Source organism: Macrotis lagotis, chromosome X (genome assembly GCF_037893015.1).
Source record: "Macrotis lagotis isolate mMagLag1 chromosome X, bilby.v1.9.chrom.fasta, whole genome shotgun sequence".
Classification (NCBI taxonomy): Eukaryota; Metazoa; Chordata; class Mammalia; order Peramelemorphia; family Peramelidae; genus Macrotis; species Macrotis lagotis.
In genome coordinates, this window is record NC_133666.1 from 630,506,843 (window position 1) to 630,524,644 (window position 17,802).

The window sequence follows — 17,802 nt, forward strand, 5'->3', positions numbered from 1 at the left end:
CGCCCCGCCCCGCCCCTCCCGAAGCCGGTCTCCCATTGGCTGCCGGCCTGGTCCCTCCGACCGCAGTCGGGTTCCCCCAGGATGGCCGGAAGACCCGCCCCCCAGACGCCAGCCCCGGTCGCTCAGTGGCCGCGGCTGCCGTCAGTTCGGGCGGCCGGGGCCCGGGAGGCGGCGGGGGCCGCGGTCGGTTCGCGACCCGGGTCGTGTCGGTTTCCGGTTCCGCGGGGCGGGCGGCGGGCGGGCGGCCGGGGAGCGGCGGCGGCGGCGGCGGCGGCGGCGGCGCCTGACAGACAATGAGGGCGGCGGGCCGGCCGTGAGCTGAGGCGGCGGCCGCGGCTGCGAGGAGGAACAGGAGGCGGACGACGCGGGGCCCGGGGGGCGGGGGCGGGGCGCCAGCCATGGACAATCAGGTGAGGAGGCGCCGCCGGGCCCGGGGCCCCCCGGCCCGGCCCCCTGCCCGCACCCCCTCCCCCGGAGCTCCGGCCTCCGGTGCCCCTCCCCCACCCCCGTGCCCGGCCCCTGCCCGGTCCCCCTCCGCCTCCCGCCCTTCCGTGCTTGGCTCGCACTGGGCACCCCGCCTGGCTCCTCCCTCCCCAATCGGGGCCGTCCCCCACCCCCTGACAAAAAGCCCCCAACGTCTGCGCTCCCCCTTGACCCCCCGACTCCAGCCCAGGGCTCTCGTCTGTCTTTCACACACGCTCACGTTCCAGGTCTTCCTCCCTCTGGTCCCAACAATTAAATAAATATCTCTCCCCCGGCTCGTTTCTTCAGCAACCCCGGGGTCGTTTCCCTCACCTTCCACCTTCCACCTCCGTTTCCCTTATTTTCACTCCCCACCCTCCTTCCAAACCCAGGGATCATCTGTAAAATTAGGGGATGGGATGAGATGGCCTCAGAGGCCCCTTCCAAGCTCTTGATGGATCAGCCTGTGATTTCCCCCCCATCCAACCAATTTTAAGAATCTTCCCCATCTTCATTCTTTTCTCTTCCTAATTCTTTTCAAAAACCCAAGATCAGCTTATTCCCTAAATTTGAGACCGTTTCTTAAGGTCCCCTTCATCTTCTTTGTTTTAGAAAACCGGGGTCACCATTCTCCCTTGTCCCTCAAAACTCCATCATCCTTCCCAATCCTCTCTTAGGTTGTCCTAAGGGGTGGGGGGATTTGAAGGGGAGGGGGGGAATTTCCCTGCTATTAAGTAAGACAAGGTCACACAGTGCTGAGGGAGATTGAAGGTATCTTCTGCCCCCCCCCCCCAAAGCAGTAATGTTGATTCAGGGCCTAGATGTCTCAGGTTAATTAACTTATTCAAGCATTTTTTTTAGTCACAATAGCTTAGAAGGGATCAAATTGTGGTTTTGTTGCTGACTGTAGCCTTTTTAGCTTAAGAGGGAATCTATGTACTTTTCCTGACTCAAGTGATGTGCCAAGTTGAAGGATTCAAGGGTTCCACGTGAGAGGTAGTGTGGAGTTTATTTTGGGAAAGGAGGAATTTATAGCAATTCATTGATGTTTTCAACAGAAAGCTTTGTGAGCTTGCAAACTCCTGCAGAAGTAACAGCTTGCTACCTCTGACCTTTTAAAGAGTTGGGTTCCCCCCTACCATTAACAAAACACCTTGAACTGCATCCCTATACCTATCTAATCAACTGGCACAATCCTGATGGTGTTCTGCAGCCTTTGGGATTATGCTGTTTCTGTTACTACAGAAATTCTTACCCACCTTGAAGCCCCCCCCCCCCCCACACACACACACATTTATCCATTCAGCTAATGTCCTGGGAAAAAGTCACATTTGTATTCTCCAGAACAGTTTTTATATTTCAACTCAATATCCTGAGATATGAGATGCCTGGTTGCCTGTAAGGAGAAACTTGCTAACAACTAGAAGTATCCAAAAGTGAGGGTTCTCTCTGCTTGTAGTCTTTAAGTAAAGACTGGTTGACATAAAGAGGATTCTTGTTCAGGTATGGGTTGAACTAGATATCTGTAGGATCCCAACTCTTGAGATTGTGTGATGATGAAATATATTCTACAGCTCTTGGAATTTTTAATCCTTCAACCATTGATCTAGAATGGAAAATGTTGTGAGACAACCAGTGTTTACTGGGGGGTGTTGCTTCCAGTGATTCTCCAGACTCATGATTTGGGCATCTGTGCCTTATAAGGCAGTCAAAAAAATGTTACAGACCTTTGCATTTTCCCTGCCCCTGAATCAGCATTCCTTAGTATTACATATTTGGCTAAGAAGAGTAGATGATGTTTGTCTGATCAAGTGATTGTTGTGTGATCAAGCGGCTCTTCTGTATGGTCCCTTAACAATATCCAAAGGTCCAAAGTACTGAGAGGGCAACTCTGAGAAGTTTACTTTGTGTTGACATTAAAGTATCACTGAAGCATTACTTTTCCTATCTTTATTATCCTCATATGGGTAGCTTGTCAAGGGTATATTGCTCCCAATTTATAGATTCAATAGGATTTAACAGAATCAAAGGGGGGAGTTACTGCAGTCCTTTCTCCTACATGGGAATGGGATTGCTTTATTCTAGGGAATTTGATGCAGTAACAAAACTTAAGAGATAATTATATCACTTGGTAATGTGTGAATTCCCAGAGGAAGGGGCATCTGTTGGAAAGAATTCCCAGTAGAAATTCATGGGAAGTGTTATATATAAACTAGTAGATAAAGACCTCCCTGTGGGGCTCAGGATTAGGGGATACAGCATTTGCAATGTTGAAGGAAAAAAAAGATCTGCTAACATCCCTGTCCCCTGTTGCTTTCAGAGTTCCACTCTTCAGGTATCTTATTGGCATTGGCATGGGATAACCAGGAGTATTTGGAAATGACCCAAAAAATTTTGATTTATTTTCTTTTGTTCTTTTTGAGGGCATCCTCACAAAATCTGAGGGATGGGAAGAAATAGGGTTAGGGTTTTCAGCTAATGATTGTGAGGGCCTTGCATGGCATTTTCTATCAGATGGTGTGCTACCTGGAAAGAATTTCACCATCCTTCCTTTAACTTCTCCCATACTAAAGAATGAATGAAAATTCTCAGACCTTCCAAGATTGTCTTAACCATTTGTTTTACTGCGACCGCTATCTACTCTTTATAAGAACTGTAAGGAAACAAATAAATGGGTTGAACAATAACCCAAATTAGTAAAATATGTGATGTTTCCATATTACTTTCATTAGTGACGGGGTAGTTTAAGGACTGTCCCCTTTTAATAGATAAGGAACCTGAAACTTATGAGAGATTGAATGTCTGATCACAGTGCTAGTGTTCAAAGCAGGATTAGAACCCAAGTCTCTTGACTCCATGTCCAGCACTCAGTAAACTGTGCAGTGTTGCCTCTTTGTTCTAACATTCAAAGAAATGATTAGAAGATCAGGGGGTGGAATAAGGAGTGGGTGGAATATAAACTGAATATTCTACCTCTTGTATGTGGATTTAATTAAATCCTTCCCCACCCCCAATAGCTGATCTGGCCACATGCCAACAACATATAATTAAAAAATGAATTGTAGTTAACCAGGTTGACAAATTTCTCATCTTACCCTATCGTGTTGTGCCTTGAATAACTAAATGCTTCATCATTACTTATTTCTTCTGTATGGCAGGAAAGAGATGAAGTGTCTTTGGGTTTATATTCTCTTATTTTATAGTAGTTGTCAGTGCAGTTCTTTTCACCTACCCTTTGGTGAATAAGTGACACATATATTCCATACTTTGAAGTAATATTTCTTCCTCTCATGGTCAGGTCAAGAAGTAATTAAAAGCCAAATTATTCTGGCCAGAATCTGATGTCCAGCCTTTGGACAATACTGACTGGGTTGGAATAGGTTGCTGTTGCAAATGAGATTGGCATTTATGCCATACCTTCATTCTGGCACATGAATTGAAATAATAGCCTGCCACTGCCTCCAAGCTGCCCGTTGACTTTGGCTGGGGAGGCTTATTTTGGCTCTTTATGTTTCACCCCCTGATTAAATTGCTTTCTCCCATTCTTTTCCAGTAACTGTATCGCAACATGTATGTCCTGTAGAGGACCCCAAATTTAATCACAAATACCAGAAAGCCAATGGGTAATTTGTTAAGCGTTGTGAATGGGTGAACAAAGGATACTAACAGTGGTGTGATGTTTGAATACTGTGTGTTGAATGAATGAATTCTAGAAACATTTTATTAAGTGCCTAGTATGTGCAAGGCCCTGAAGCAAAACTGTGGGGCAATACAAGGATTAGTTAAATGTGGTCTCTACCCTCAAGGATATTTTCTAAGAATATTAATATGGAGATTATCAAACAATCTACAAAGAGTTTGAACCATTTTGCAAATACATATTTTTACCTCTAACCTTTCTAGCAACTTAATTGAGAAAAACAGATCGAAGAGAAAGCCATTGGTCGATATGGCTCATCTCCAAGTAAAAAAGATTTAATTGATTTTATAATCAGTGAATTAAGAATTTTGTTTATTACAAATACATAGTGATAGATGATTCTCAAACTTAATTGTTCATCCATACCCTTTCTTATTCCATATTTTATTCCAAATGGATGTCCACTGACACCAGAACTTAACATGTTGCAAACCCATATCTTCAATATAGCACCAACCTCTTCCTAATTCTTTTAGTCTTCGAAATATGATATAGTTCTAGTTGACTTTCTCTACCTGTTCCAAACCCACAGCTTTTTCTTGAAAGTATCCTACCTAAAAAAGAAAAAAAAATAAAGTATTCTACCTAGAACTACAAGAATAATCCCAGTCACATATTGTTTTTCTCCCATCTTTCAGGAACTTTCAGTCAACTCTGATTTCTACAAGAAGTAACCTAAATAATTAAGTCCCTCCATCAACTGTAATCTTTTCTGTAGGTCATCCACACATGGATTGCCCCTGTGCTTTTTGCCAACTTAAAAGATAGATGAATGGATGGATGGATGTTCTTAACATTTTGTCATAGTAATTCCTTTCCTCTGCTATAAGAAAGACCACTTGTCTTTTGCAACACTGTCCCAATCTCCTCCCTCTAGGAAGGATTTCCTGGTAACTTATCATTTAATTAACATTCTGCTTTATATGATTTTTGTGTGTCCCTATTTTAGGTTTAATTATGAGGGCAAAGATTTGGACTTTTTATCTTTGTGTTCTCCATGACATTTAGCTCCCAGGGCACTGTGGAATAGTAGGTGCTTAGTAAACTTCAGTTCAGTGAATAAATTAAGCTGACTGACTGATTATCCTGTCTGTCTTCCCTGCACTTAAATTACCCATTGTACTTGTTTTTGTGTTGCTTTGTGCTTTTCCTCCTTGGGTGTACTTACAGCTTGCTGTCCAACTGTGGTGTTAGCTTTTTAGGAGCTGTGGGGAGATTTTTGTTTTTTAATGGAGTGATTTGCATACATTGGGCTTTTAATAAATGGTGCTGATTGGCTAATATGGTGATGACCCTTTGAAATAGGGATTTTAAGTATAACTATGAAAACACTTGGTTTCTTCATATTTAAGCAATAAATCAGGGCTCTGGTTAAGTGAGCTATGTTGCTGATTACAGCTATAATGTGAAAATGAGTTGGTTCGTTTTTGCCTTTACATCCTCATGGGTAATCAAAATTTTGCATTGAAAACTTACAGCTGATGTTTTTGTTGATAATATGCATGCCTGAAAAGTAACTCTTTGTTCTCTATTTGGGGTGAAGGAGAGTGTAAAGGCATAAGTTAATCCAAGATAGTAGATGGCTTGAAGGTATATTGGAATTATATAGGAGGCTTTTTGTATAGTTTCTTTGCTAACCTCTCTGTTATAGAAGACCATTGTGTGACATTTTAGAATCCCAGCTTGTTAACCCTTCCCTACCACATTCTTCTGTTGTTTGTTTTGTGTTGGCCCCAGTCAAACTTTTTTCCCCCCCCTTTTTAGTGCACTGTACAGGTGAAGCTAGAACTGGGACACCGAGCCCAGCTGAGGAAGAAGCCCACCACTGAGGGATTCACTCATGACTGGATGGTGTTTGTTCGAGGTCCAGAGCAATGTGACATCCAACACTTCGTGGAAAGAGTGGTGTTTCGACTACATGATAGCTTTCCAAAACCCAAACGGGGTGAGTGCTATCCAGGTTCTTATAATCTTGCCTGGAATGGATGCAACATCAAATTCCTTAGTCTTGAGATATTTTTTAAATTTTGTTCCACCTTTTCCCAAGGGAACAGTAGAACACATATTTATTATACATTCGTTTTAGAGACCTTATCTCTTGGCACTCTTATTTAGAAGCTTAGACAGAATATGACCTATCATTGAAGAATAAATGTTTTTTCTTTTTTCTTATTTGGACCATTAGAACATATATTCTTTAATGTTTGAATTAATTTTGGGGAAAAGGACAAGGCCACAGTAACTGATGAATGAACTGGCTCCTTAGTTTTTTAATGGAAGTGAAAAATAGTGCATTAGTCCAAAATAATTTCTATTTGCATGTATAATTTTATAACTCGGGTGGGGGGGTGTTTTGAAACTGGACAGTCTTTTAGATAAAAGAATAAAAAAAGTTCATAAAATGAAAACTTATCTTAGTCCTCTGCTAATTTTCTTGTGTCCGGTTTCATTGTTAGAAAATGGAAAGTCTAGGGGCAGCTAGGTGGCGTAGTGGATAAAGCACCGGCCTTGGAGTCAGGAGTACCTGGGTTCAAATCCAGTCTCAGACACTTAATAATTACCTAGCCGTGTGGCCTTGGGCAAGCCACTTAACCCCATTTGCCTTACAAAAAACCTTTAAAAAAAAAAGAAAAGAAAATGGAAATTCTCACCTCTCAGAATGATGTAAAACTTCAGCAAGTGGAGTTGATTATTTTATTAAGCATGCCACATGACTCACTATACACTGGCTATACAGGGCCAACAATGATAATTATTTTTTAATTTAAATGCCTTTTTTTTTTTTTAAGGTTTTTGCAAGGCAAATGGGGTTAAGTGGCTTGCCCAAGGCCACACGGCTAGGTAATTATTAAGTGTCTGAGGCTGGATTTGAACCGAGGTACTCCTGACTCCAGGACCGGTGCTTTATCCACTACGCCACCTAGCTGCCCCTAAATGCCCTTTTTTGATAGCTAAACCTGCATATGGGGTCAGAACTTCTAACCTCCTTCCTTAAGAGCTTAAGCTGCTGATTGAATTCTAGGAGTAAACAGATATGTCAATAATAAAGTAAATGGAACAGGTGGTAATGTCAACAATGAGATGAAAGCAACATGGATAATCCCTGAATAATTGAGCCAGAAGGTGTGGGGGGTGGTGGAGGGGGGTAGCTATGGGTAGCAGTAAGGGGCTAAGAAAAGTACTAGGTGTATATATAGCTCAATATAGATTGTTGGTGAACAGATTACTTTTTTCCCTTTTTTCTTTTATGGTTTTTCTTATATTAAATTTTACCTCAAGGACAGAGACTGCCCTAACATAGTGTTTTATATGAAGTGGGTAACTAATCAATGTTTGAGTTACTTGACTTTCTTTGAATTACTTGCTAACTTCTTCCCCTGCTCATCTTTTCCTACCATTCCCATTTTTACTTCCTTTATCCACTTCTAATAGATGCATGTGCCATTTTTGAATCTGCTGTATTTCAGGTTATCTATTAAAAACTAACCTGTACAGCATAGACCTTCATTTTTCATTCATCTCCCTTTTTATTAGGATCATAAAGTCATAGGGATTAGAGATAGTAGGACTTTGATGGATCATCTAATTTAGTCCTTTCATTTGTGGAGGAGCAAACAAACTCCAGGAGGACTTGTCTAAGGTCATACAGATAATAATTAAGTTGGAATTTGAACCTAAGTTCACTAAATCCAGTAACTTTTCCTATATACTATACTTTCTTGTCCCCCTTCCCCCCCCATTTTCTCCTTCTAGCTTTAATATGAACTGGAATAGATCACATGGAAAAGTTCCCTTTATTGGTTTTTCCTTTCTTTTCCTACTATAATCAGTTAAAAGAATTGCCAGTAAAGGAAATTTACCAGGATTAAATTCTGTACTCATTCCCTATCATATATGATCCTGGGGACCATTATTTGTTATTTGAGGATAAATGAGGTAGCCTAGCAGATAGTCAATTGGGGGAAAAGAAAGACTGGATTGATTTAGAATATGGATAATCAAGGGTGACTTTACGTCCTGTTCTAGGGCTTATGTCTTCTTTTGTATTTTTTGAGGGCAGTCTTGAGAATGATGTAGCAGAGGTAATACGGCATTTTTAGAAGACCCTATCCATAAAATTCAAACTGTTGTAAAGTCTCCTTGTTTAATAAATGCTATAGCAACAACAGTTAGAAATGGTTTATAATCATGTTCTGTGTGTTTATTGATCAGTTACTTAGATGAAATCTAATAGATAAATCTAAAGTTCTCTACTTGGATTCAAAAGAGTCAATTATACAGTATTCTGACTATAAAACTGAATACTTTTCTGTCTTTGGGTAAATTATTTAATGTCTTTTTTTCTTCACTTCCCTCATCTATAAAATGAGGGAGTTGGAGCCAATGATCTCTAATCTCCCTTCTATATTTAATTCTATGTTTCTATGTACAGGATTGAAGAAACTGACTAGACAATTTATTTGAAGGTCTGAGTCAACTACAAGCGCAGATTATGTTACTTGTATGACATGGCAGCTAAAAGAGTTAATGCAATCTTCTTGAGAAAGGAGGGAACTTCCTCAGACAAGAACATGTACCTCAACTACATACTACAACTTTCTAGTTTTTCAGGAAACCACTCTTTCCTGGTTCTCATCCTACCTGTTAGACCACTCCTTAAGTCTCTTTTGCAGCATTCTCGTCCAAATCTTACCCTCTAAATAAGAATGTCCCTCCTGGTTCTGCTTGAACTCTTTTCTTCCTCTGTCCACTTCGTTTGAAGACCTCATCTGTTCCCAAGGATTTAATTACCATCTCTATGCTGATGATTTTCAGATATATCTATTCTTCTTTAATCTCTGTCACCTTTCAATCTTATATCTCCAACTGCCTTTCAGACATCTCAAACTGAATGTACAGTAGACATCTTTAAATTCAACATGTCTTTTCATTTATTGGTTTTTGCAAGGCAATGTGGTGAAATGACTTGCCCAAGGTCACACAGCTAGGTAATTAAACCGGTCTGAGGCCAGTTTTGAACTCAGGTACTCCTGATTCCAAGGTTGGTGCTCTATCTACTACACCACCTAGCTGCCCCTAAACTCATCTTGTCTAAAAATGAGCTCATTATTTTATTTCTTTCAGCCCTGCCCCTCTCTAAATTCCTTATTGTTTTGGAGGACTCCACCATTCTCCCAGTCCTTTAGACTTGCAGCCCAGCTGTCATCTTTGATTCCTCACTATCTCACACCTTCATAGCCAATCTGTTGTCATTGCCTATCAATTTCACCTTCTTTGCCCCCCTGACATTGCCTCATACCTTGATTATTTTAGTAGACTGCCTGCTTCAAGGTTCTCCTAGCTCCATTCCATCCTCCATTCAACCCCCAAAGGGATTTTCCAAAGTGATAATAGCAGGTTCAATTCCACCCCTTACTCAATAGACTCCCCTGTAGCCTCTGGGATCAAATACGAAATTAATGTACTAATAAAGTCAAATGTGACTTTAAAAGCCCTTCATAGTCTCCTTCCTTCCCCCACTATTCAGTCTTATAACTCACTCCGATCATGTATTCCTCAATCCATTGACATTAGCCTCTTTGCTGTTCCATAATCAAAACACTATTTCTCTTCTCTTTCCATTGTCTTTGACTATGCCCCATGTCTGAAATGTTCTCTCTCCTACTTGCCTACTAATTTTTCTGCCTTCCTTTAAGTCCCAACTAAAATCTCAACCTTAGGAAGCCTTTGCCAACCTTTACTAATTCTAAGTTATTCCCTCTTTTAATTATTTCCTTTATATCCTATTTATAGGATACAAAGTAAGTAACATTGTACTTAGTTGTTTAGAGCACACGTTTACATGATATCTTTCCCCTTAGATTGTGAGTTCTTTGGGGATAGGAATTGTCTTGTCTCTTGTTATATCCCCATGGATTACTAGAGTGCTTGGCACATAAATCTTCTTTTTTTCTTAAATTATTTATTTATTTTTTCCAATTATATACAAAAGTAGCTTTCTACATTCATCTTTTTGCAAACTTTTGAGTTCCACATTTTTATACCACCCCCCTTCTCCATGGCAGTGAACATTCTTATATAGTTGTACAAGTACAATTGTGTTAAATATATTTCCATATTAGTTGTGTTATGAAAGAGGAATTAGAACTAAGGGGTTAAAAGCCACAAGGAAGGGGTAAAAAACCCAAGAAATTTAAAAAAGTGTTCATGATATGCTTTACTCCATATTCAGACTCCATAATTTTTTCTTTGGCTATGGATGGCATTGCCCACAGCAAATCTCTTAGGTTTGGCTTTGATTACTGAACTACTAAGAGGAGCTGTCTTCCTTGTAATTTATCATCTTATAATGTTCAGGGCAGCTAGGTGGCACAGTGAATAGAGTACCAGCCCTGAAGTCAGGAGGTCCTGAGTTCAATTCTAGCTTCAGACACTTATTACCTAGCTGGGTAACCTTGGGCAAATCACTTAACTCCATTGCCTTGCAAAAAAAAAAAACCCTAAAAAATGTGTATAATGTTCTTTTAGTTCTGTTCACTTCACTCAGCATCAGTTCATGCAAGTCTTTCTAGGCTTTTCTGAAGACCAGTGGTTCATGATTTCTTACAGAATAATAATAATACTCCATCACATTCATATACCATTCCCCAATTAATGGGCATCCTCTCAGTTTCAATTTCTTTGCCACTACAAAAAGAACTGCTATAAATATATAATATACTCTTATTAAATGTTTATTGATTGATATATTGTGGGTACTACAACAAAGGATGGACAGTAACATTTTGGAAGCTGGATAAGAAGTATAACCAATACAGTGAGAGAAAAGGAGACTAGGGCATATGAAGGTTGGTTAAAGGAACTGGTTTAGCCTAGAGAAGACTTAGACACCAGCCCTGAAGCCAGAAGTACTCAAGCCCATGTCTGGCCCCGTACACCCAACTATCACCCAGTTGTGTGACATGCAAGCCACCCCAACCCCACTGCCCTGCAAAAACCAAAAAAAGAAAAAACAAGACCCAAAACATAATAAAATAGTAATAATAGTAGGGGCGGCTGGGTGGCAGACAAAGCAGTGGCCCTTGAGCCAGGAGCACCTGGATCCAAATCTGGCCTCAGACACCCAACAATCACCCTGCTATGTGGCCCCAAGCAGGCCACCCAGCCCCACTTACCCTGTACCCTCCCCCAAAAGAATAATAATAATAATAATAATAATGAAAAATGTGCTTGAGTCTTTGTTCCAACACCTCTAACTCTGTTGCGGGGGGATCACATTCTTTATGATAAGTCCATCACAAAAGTTACTCCCATATTTTTCCACCGTTGCCATTGCTGATTGCAACTCTCTCCTTTCATATTTATCCACTGCCATGTACTATATTTTCTCTTTCCTTTCACTCTGACTGCTGTAGGGCTGCTGAGTAGCACAGCAGACAGATCCCTGGCCCTGGGGCCAAGAGGCCCTGAGCCCCCATACCACCCCTTAGGCCCAGTATCCACCTGGCCTATGGTCCCAGAGAGGCCATCCAATCCCAGCCCCTTGCAAGAAGTAAAAAAGAAAATGTGTTATATCTGACTACTCTTCCCCCATGGTCCATCCTCTCCTCCTTCATTCACATCCCCACCCCTTCCCCCATCTCCCCCCTCTCCTTCTTAGTCCAAATATCTATACCCCATTTTGTGTATATGCTGTTTCCTCTCCTAGCCACCTCTGATGAGAGCAAAGATTCCCTCATTCCCCCTTGCCTCCCCCCACTTCCATATCATTGCAATAGCTCATTGTAATAAAGAAAAATCTTATTATATGAAATATCTTGGCCTATTCCCCCTCTCCTTTTTCTTTCTCCCATTATTACATTTCCGTTTTTTCTATTGACTCCATTTTTACACCATATTTTATCTTCAAATTCAGCTTTCTCCTGGGCCGGCTAGGTGTTGTAGTGGGTAAAGCACTGGCCCGGGAGTCAGGATTACCTGAGTTCAAATCTGGTCTCAGACACTTAATAATTACTTAGCTTTGTGGCCTTGGGCAAGCCTCTTAATCCCGTTTGCCTTACAAAAACCTAAAAAAAACAAAAACAAATTCAGCTTTCTCCTGTGCTTCATCTATAAAATCTCCTACCTGCTCTGTTAATTGAGAAGGTTCATATGATTAATATCAGTGTCATTTTTCTATGCAGGAATACATGCAGTTCATCATCATTAAGTCCCTCATATTTTCCCCTTCTCTGCCAATCTCCATGCTTCACCTGAGTCCTGTATCTGAAGATCAAACCTTCTCTTCAGCTCTGGCCATTCCAACAGGAACATTTGAAATTCCTCTGGTTCATCAAAAGTGCATCTTTTTCCCTGGAAGAGGGCATTCAGCCTTGCTGGGTAGTTGATTCTTGGCTGCATTCTAAGCTCTTTTGCCTTCTGGTATATTATATTCCAAGCCCTACGAGCTTTTAATATAGTTGCTGCTAAGTCCTGTGAGATCCCGATTGCAGCTCCACAGTATTTGAATTGTGTCCTTCTGGCTGCTTGTAATATTTTCTCTTTGACTTGGGAGTTCTGGAACTTGGCTATAATATTCCTGGGGGTTGGTTTTTTGGGTTCTCTTTCTTGGGGGGATCGGTGGATTCTCTCCATTTCTATTTTGCCTTCTGCTTCTAGGATATCAGGACAATTTTCCTGTAGTAATTCTTTGAAAATGATGTCAAGGCTCTTTTCCTGATCATGACTTTCTGGTATTCCAATAATTTTAAAACTCCATATCAGTTGTTTTTTCAATGAGCTATTTCACATTTTCTTCTAATTTTTTCATTCTTTTGGTTTTGAAGTATTGAGTCCTGATTTGTCGTGAGTTCATCAATCTCCCCGAGTTCTGTTCTTTGTCTGAAGGATTTGTTTTCCTCAGAGAGCTTTCTTATCTCTTTTTCCATCTGGCTATTTCTGCTTTTTAAAGAATTCTTATCCTCAATAACTTTTTGAACTGTTTTATCCATTTGACCTAAACTGGTTTTTAGCAATGCTATTCAGCATTTTCTTGGATTTCCTTGACTAGGCTGCTGAATTCATTTTCATGTTTTTCCTGCATCTCATTTCTTTTCCCAGTTTTTCTTCTAATTCCCTCATTTGATTTTCAAAGTCTTTTTTGAACTCTGTCATAGCCTGAGTCCAATTTCTGTTTTTCTTCGAGTCTTTAGATGCAGGAGCTTGTGCTTCCTCATCTTCAGACTGAGTGTTTTGATCCTTCTTGGGCTCACAGGCAAAATATTTCTCAGTGATGCTCCTCTTTTTTCTCTGCTTGCTCATTTTCCCAGCCTAAGCCTGTTTTGGGGGGTGCTTCTGAGCTTTTGGGACATTCCCACAAGGGTCTCAGTGTGTGAGGCTCTGTCCTCTCTCCTGGTCTATGAATGACCATGTGCGCCCCATCTCTGCCACGGGACTGAGGTGCGGGGTGGGGGTGGGGAACTAGATTGCAGTCAGGATCTGAATGTGGTCAGAACCCCAGAGTCCTGTTCCAGGGGCAGAGGATAGAGCTCTGCAGTCTCTCTCTTCACTTCCCTCCCTAGGTTCAATGTGCTCATGCCCTGGAGGCTCCTGCTTAATGGCTCCGCCTGCTTCTGTTTCCTGGATCTGGACTGTCTTGGCCATGCTGCTTGCTGGCTCTGGGGGGGGAGGGTCACCCTTCTGGTGGCCTCCCCTCCAACCCTGGGGAGCAGAGCCTTTCTGCTCTTTCCAGGTTACCTTGAGTAGGAGAACTGCCTCGCTGGGTCCCTCTGTGGGTTCTGTCTCGAAAATTTAGAGTCCTTATTTTTATAAGTTTTATAAGAGAGCGCCTAAGAGAGTATTTTCTCTTGTTGCCATCTTGGCTCCGACCCCACCCCCTTTTGAGGAATTGAGTACCTAACTCTAGTCTTCTTCCATATGCCAACTCCTTCACTTTTATTTAGGGACATCAATATGTACATGTTAATAATGAAGTAGAAAGAATGATGTATTAGAATCAGGACACACAGATAGTAAATGACTAATTACAAATTAGAACCTGGGTCCTAATGGATATGAAAACATCCATTCAGAGTTTAATCTCCTTCGAGTGATCTCATTTATATTTCTTTAGTCATCATGAATATGGATCCTTTATGTCATTTTCGTTCTGCCTTAGTTACAAATTCTTTCTATGAAGAAAGTCTCTTCAATTTCTCATTTGTTATTTCTTACTACACAAAAATGTTCACAACAGTATGTTTCCCAACTGAAGTATTATAGACACCTCATATTCATTGTGTGCCAAACAATTTTTCTGTCCCTCCCCCAATCCATCATGTTTTTTCATTTTTTTATTTAGGGTACCACCATCTGTATAGTCACCAGAATTTATAGGAAGTCCTTCTGAACTCTTCTACTCTTTTATCTCTCTTATGCAATCAATTACCAAGTCTTAGTTGATTCTTCTTCTTCACATCTCATATTTGTCCTCTTTTCTACTCTAGTCATTAACCTAGTATGGACCTTTATCACTTCTCTCCTAGTTTATTCTAATAGCCTCTTAATTGATCTCCCTCTTTACAGTTTCTCTCCTCTCTAATCCATCTCCTTCACAGTTTCCATAATATTCCTAAAGCAGAGGATCTTATTGTCTCATTCCCTTGCTTAAGCTACTGATCATCACAGTCTGGCTCCAACCTGTTTTTTCCAAATCAATTCCTGTTCTTCATGCATTCTTCAAAGGAGCCAAACTGGCCCACCTGCTATTTCCATAGATGACATTCTAGTTGTCACATCCTGCCTTTTCAGAAGGTGGATTCTCTTTTTCTACTCTTCCTTTTGGAAGGCTCAACTCGGATGCCCCCAACTCCCCAAGGTCTTTCTTTATCTCTCTTCTCTTCCCTTCTCTCAAGTCCTCAAACTTTCTTCCCCCACTCAGTTGCTTATGTTTTCTTCCTCCCTGGAAATACTTTGTTTATATTTTTTATTGATTCCTTTGGGTACATGATCTTTTCTTCCAATTGACTGTTTGCTCCTATGTTGTTTGGTCTCCAGTCTGCTGCGAAGTGGAGATGTTTAACAAATATAGGAGTGAATTCTGTCTGGTGTCCCCTTCCCCACCATCCCTCCATGGGCAGAGCTGGGAGCAACAATAGAGCTGGAAGGGGGAAAGAGAAAGCAACACATCCAGAGGTGGAATGATCTGCCTCCAGAGTTAGGGGCTTCTCTTTCCCTTAAACTCTTTTGTTTTGGGCTAGATGACAATTTATTAAGTGCCTACTCTATGCCAGGCACTCTACTAATTGCTGGGGAATAAAATTTTTTTAAAAAACCAAATTTATAAAAATTATAACATTATACAATATTATACATGCTATGATAATAATAGTTAACATTTTTATAGTGCTTATTATGTGCCTAGCACTACTGTTCTAAGTGCTTTATAATAATCTCATTTGACCCTCACAAACCACTTTGGGAGGTGTGGGTGCTAGGATTATGTACACTTTACAGATGAGGAAACTACAAGCAAGAAATAAAGGCAAGTAAAATAGTACTTTTTCCTTAAAAAATATATAATTTACATACTTTCAAAACTGTACTTTTTGTCTCTGCTGTCTTCCATTTTCTTTCTCTAAAAAAATTTTCAATGACTTTTTGAGAAGGAGGTATCACTTGCTAAGCTCCTTCTCCCTTTCAGTATCTTCAATTAAAAAGATATTTTAAAAAACAAACAACAGGAATCAGTAAGCATAGTCAGGCAAAACAAATCCACACAGTGCCCCTGGTGAAAAAATGAATTTCTTTCTCTTTCTACATTTTAAGTCTATCAGCTACCAGGAGTTGGATAACATCCTGTAGAAATATTTGATCATTTGTTTGATCAAAGTTCTTAATTCTTTCAGAATTGTTACTCTTTCTAATGTAACTCACCTTATAAATCATCCTCTTGGTTCTATTCTTTTCACTCTATATTAGTCCATACTACTCACTGCTCTATGAATTTATCTCTTTCATAAATTCTTATAGTGTAATAATCCATTGCTTTCATATATCATATTTTGCTCAGTGATTCCTCAATTGATAGGTATTGCCTTAGATTCTAGTTTTTTTTTTCCTTTTAATTTTTCACTTTAACTCTTCTTTGGTTAGGTAACATTTTACAAGGATGCTGAGGGATTTCAGTTTTCCTTAGGTGGTGATTCTGCAAGGAATAGAACATTTTGGTGGATAACATGGGGGGGGTTGTTAGTGAATACGAAGACAAGGTATATCCTTCTAAAAAGGTATGGCATTGGATGTTTAATAAGTTGCTCTGAATTTCATCAAGTACATAGGACTGAGCCAAAGCTGGAACTGAAACCCTTTCAATGATTATATCTAGAAGTGAAGCCATTGCCTGCTTTGTGATTTTAATGGGCACTCCTTTCTCCTTTGAGGTGCCATTAACTACATATAAACCATTTAAAACTTCCTTAGGTTTTATAGTATCTAGTTTTTCCATTGTCTGATTTCTGATTTTCTGGTGTCAGTTAGTTTTGGTTATTTTTAAAATTTTATTTAAGGCAAAAGAATTAAGTGACTTGCCCAAGGTCACACAGCTTGGCAATTATTAAGTGTTTGAGGTTGGATTTGAACTCAGGTCTTCCTGACTCCAGTGCCAGTACTCTGTCCACTGCGCCATCTGTTAGTTTTTGTTCTGTATCTCACCCTCTCTCTTTTTAGAAAGTATCAGGATGGTCTATTAGAAAAAAACACTGGCATTAGAGTCAGGAAAATTAGCTTCAAATTTTTCTTATTTTCTTTTATAACATCACTTAGACACCCAGTTTCAGGTCCCTCTTGTAAAGATGGGATCAGTGGTACCTTGCCTGCTCTAAAAAGGGTTGTGGTAAGGAAAGTAGGTTATAAAATTTAATGTTTTCTAGAGATTTCAATTGTTATTGTAAGTAATAAATGAAATCAGTTGAGTAACTCAATGATTAATTTGGGGCAAAGAAAGTCTCCAAGAAAAATATATATATACATATATATATATATTAGTATTTTTTTATACAGAGAAGAGGTAAAAAAGAAGATGGTGCTAAGGAGGCCATTCTGGAACTTTTCTAAGACATCTGATTCTGTTGTTTTTGACCTTATTTACATTTCATAAGTCACCACTTACATATAAGATGACTGAGCATTAGAATATAGATGGTTCAGTGAGGCCCTTCACAAAAACCAACTCTACTGACTGGTTTAGCAAAATCTCCAAGAACTTAAGGAACTTGACCCTTAGTTTTCTTACTTTCAAGAGAACAGGAACACTATTAAGCACTGTGCTGGCCTTGAGAGTTAGCCTTTTTTAGAAATGAGTTGCATTTCTGAAGCAAGAAAGTGGCTAGAACATGAGCTACCAGGCTTAGGTGGCATCAGTCAGGTAAATGTGGATTCAAATTATGTCTGAGTTACTTAATATCTATATGACTTAAGCAAGTCACTTAATCTCTCTAGATCTCAGTTCTTTGTAAAAAGGAGGGGTTTGAACCTAGATAAACCTCTATTGTCTCTTCTAATTCTAAATCCTATGAGGTGATGTACTCTGTTGGTCATGCTTGTTTTCCATAGTGATATGCCCGACAGTGTCTTGTGTGATTGCATGATGACCAGGGTGGTCA

The 17,802-nt window shown here is 40.2% G+C and overlaps 1 protein-coding gene across 1 annotated transcript in view; it reads left to right on the plus strand.

Annotated features, from left to right (window-relative positions):
* Nucleotides 1-287: 287 nt before the first annotated feature.
* MLLT1 (MLLT1 super elongation complex subunit) overlaps nt 288-17,802 on the plus strand; it is a 114,532-nt gene continuing 97,017 nt past the window's right edge. Inside the window, exons 1-2 of the mRNA XM_074202172.1 lie at nt 288-410; nt 5,927-6,107. Of these exons, the coding sequence (XP_074058273.1) occupies nt 399-410; nt 5,927-6,107 (193 nt within the window). The 5' untranslated portion in view covers nt 288-398. The remainder of the gene's footprint in view (nt 411-5,926; nt 6,108-17,802) is intronic.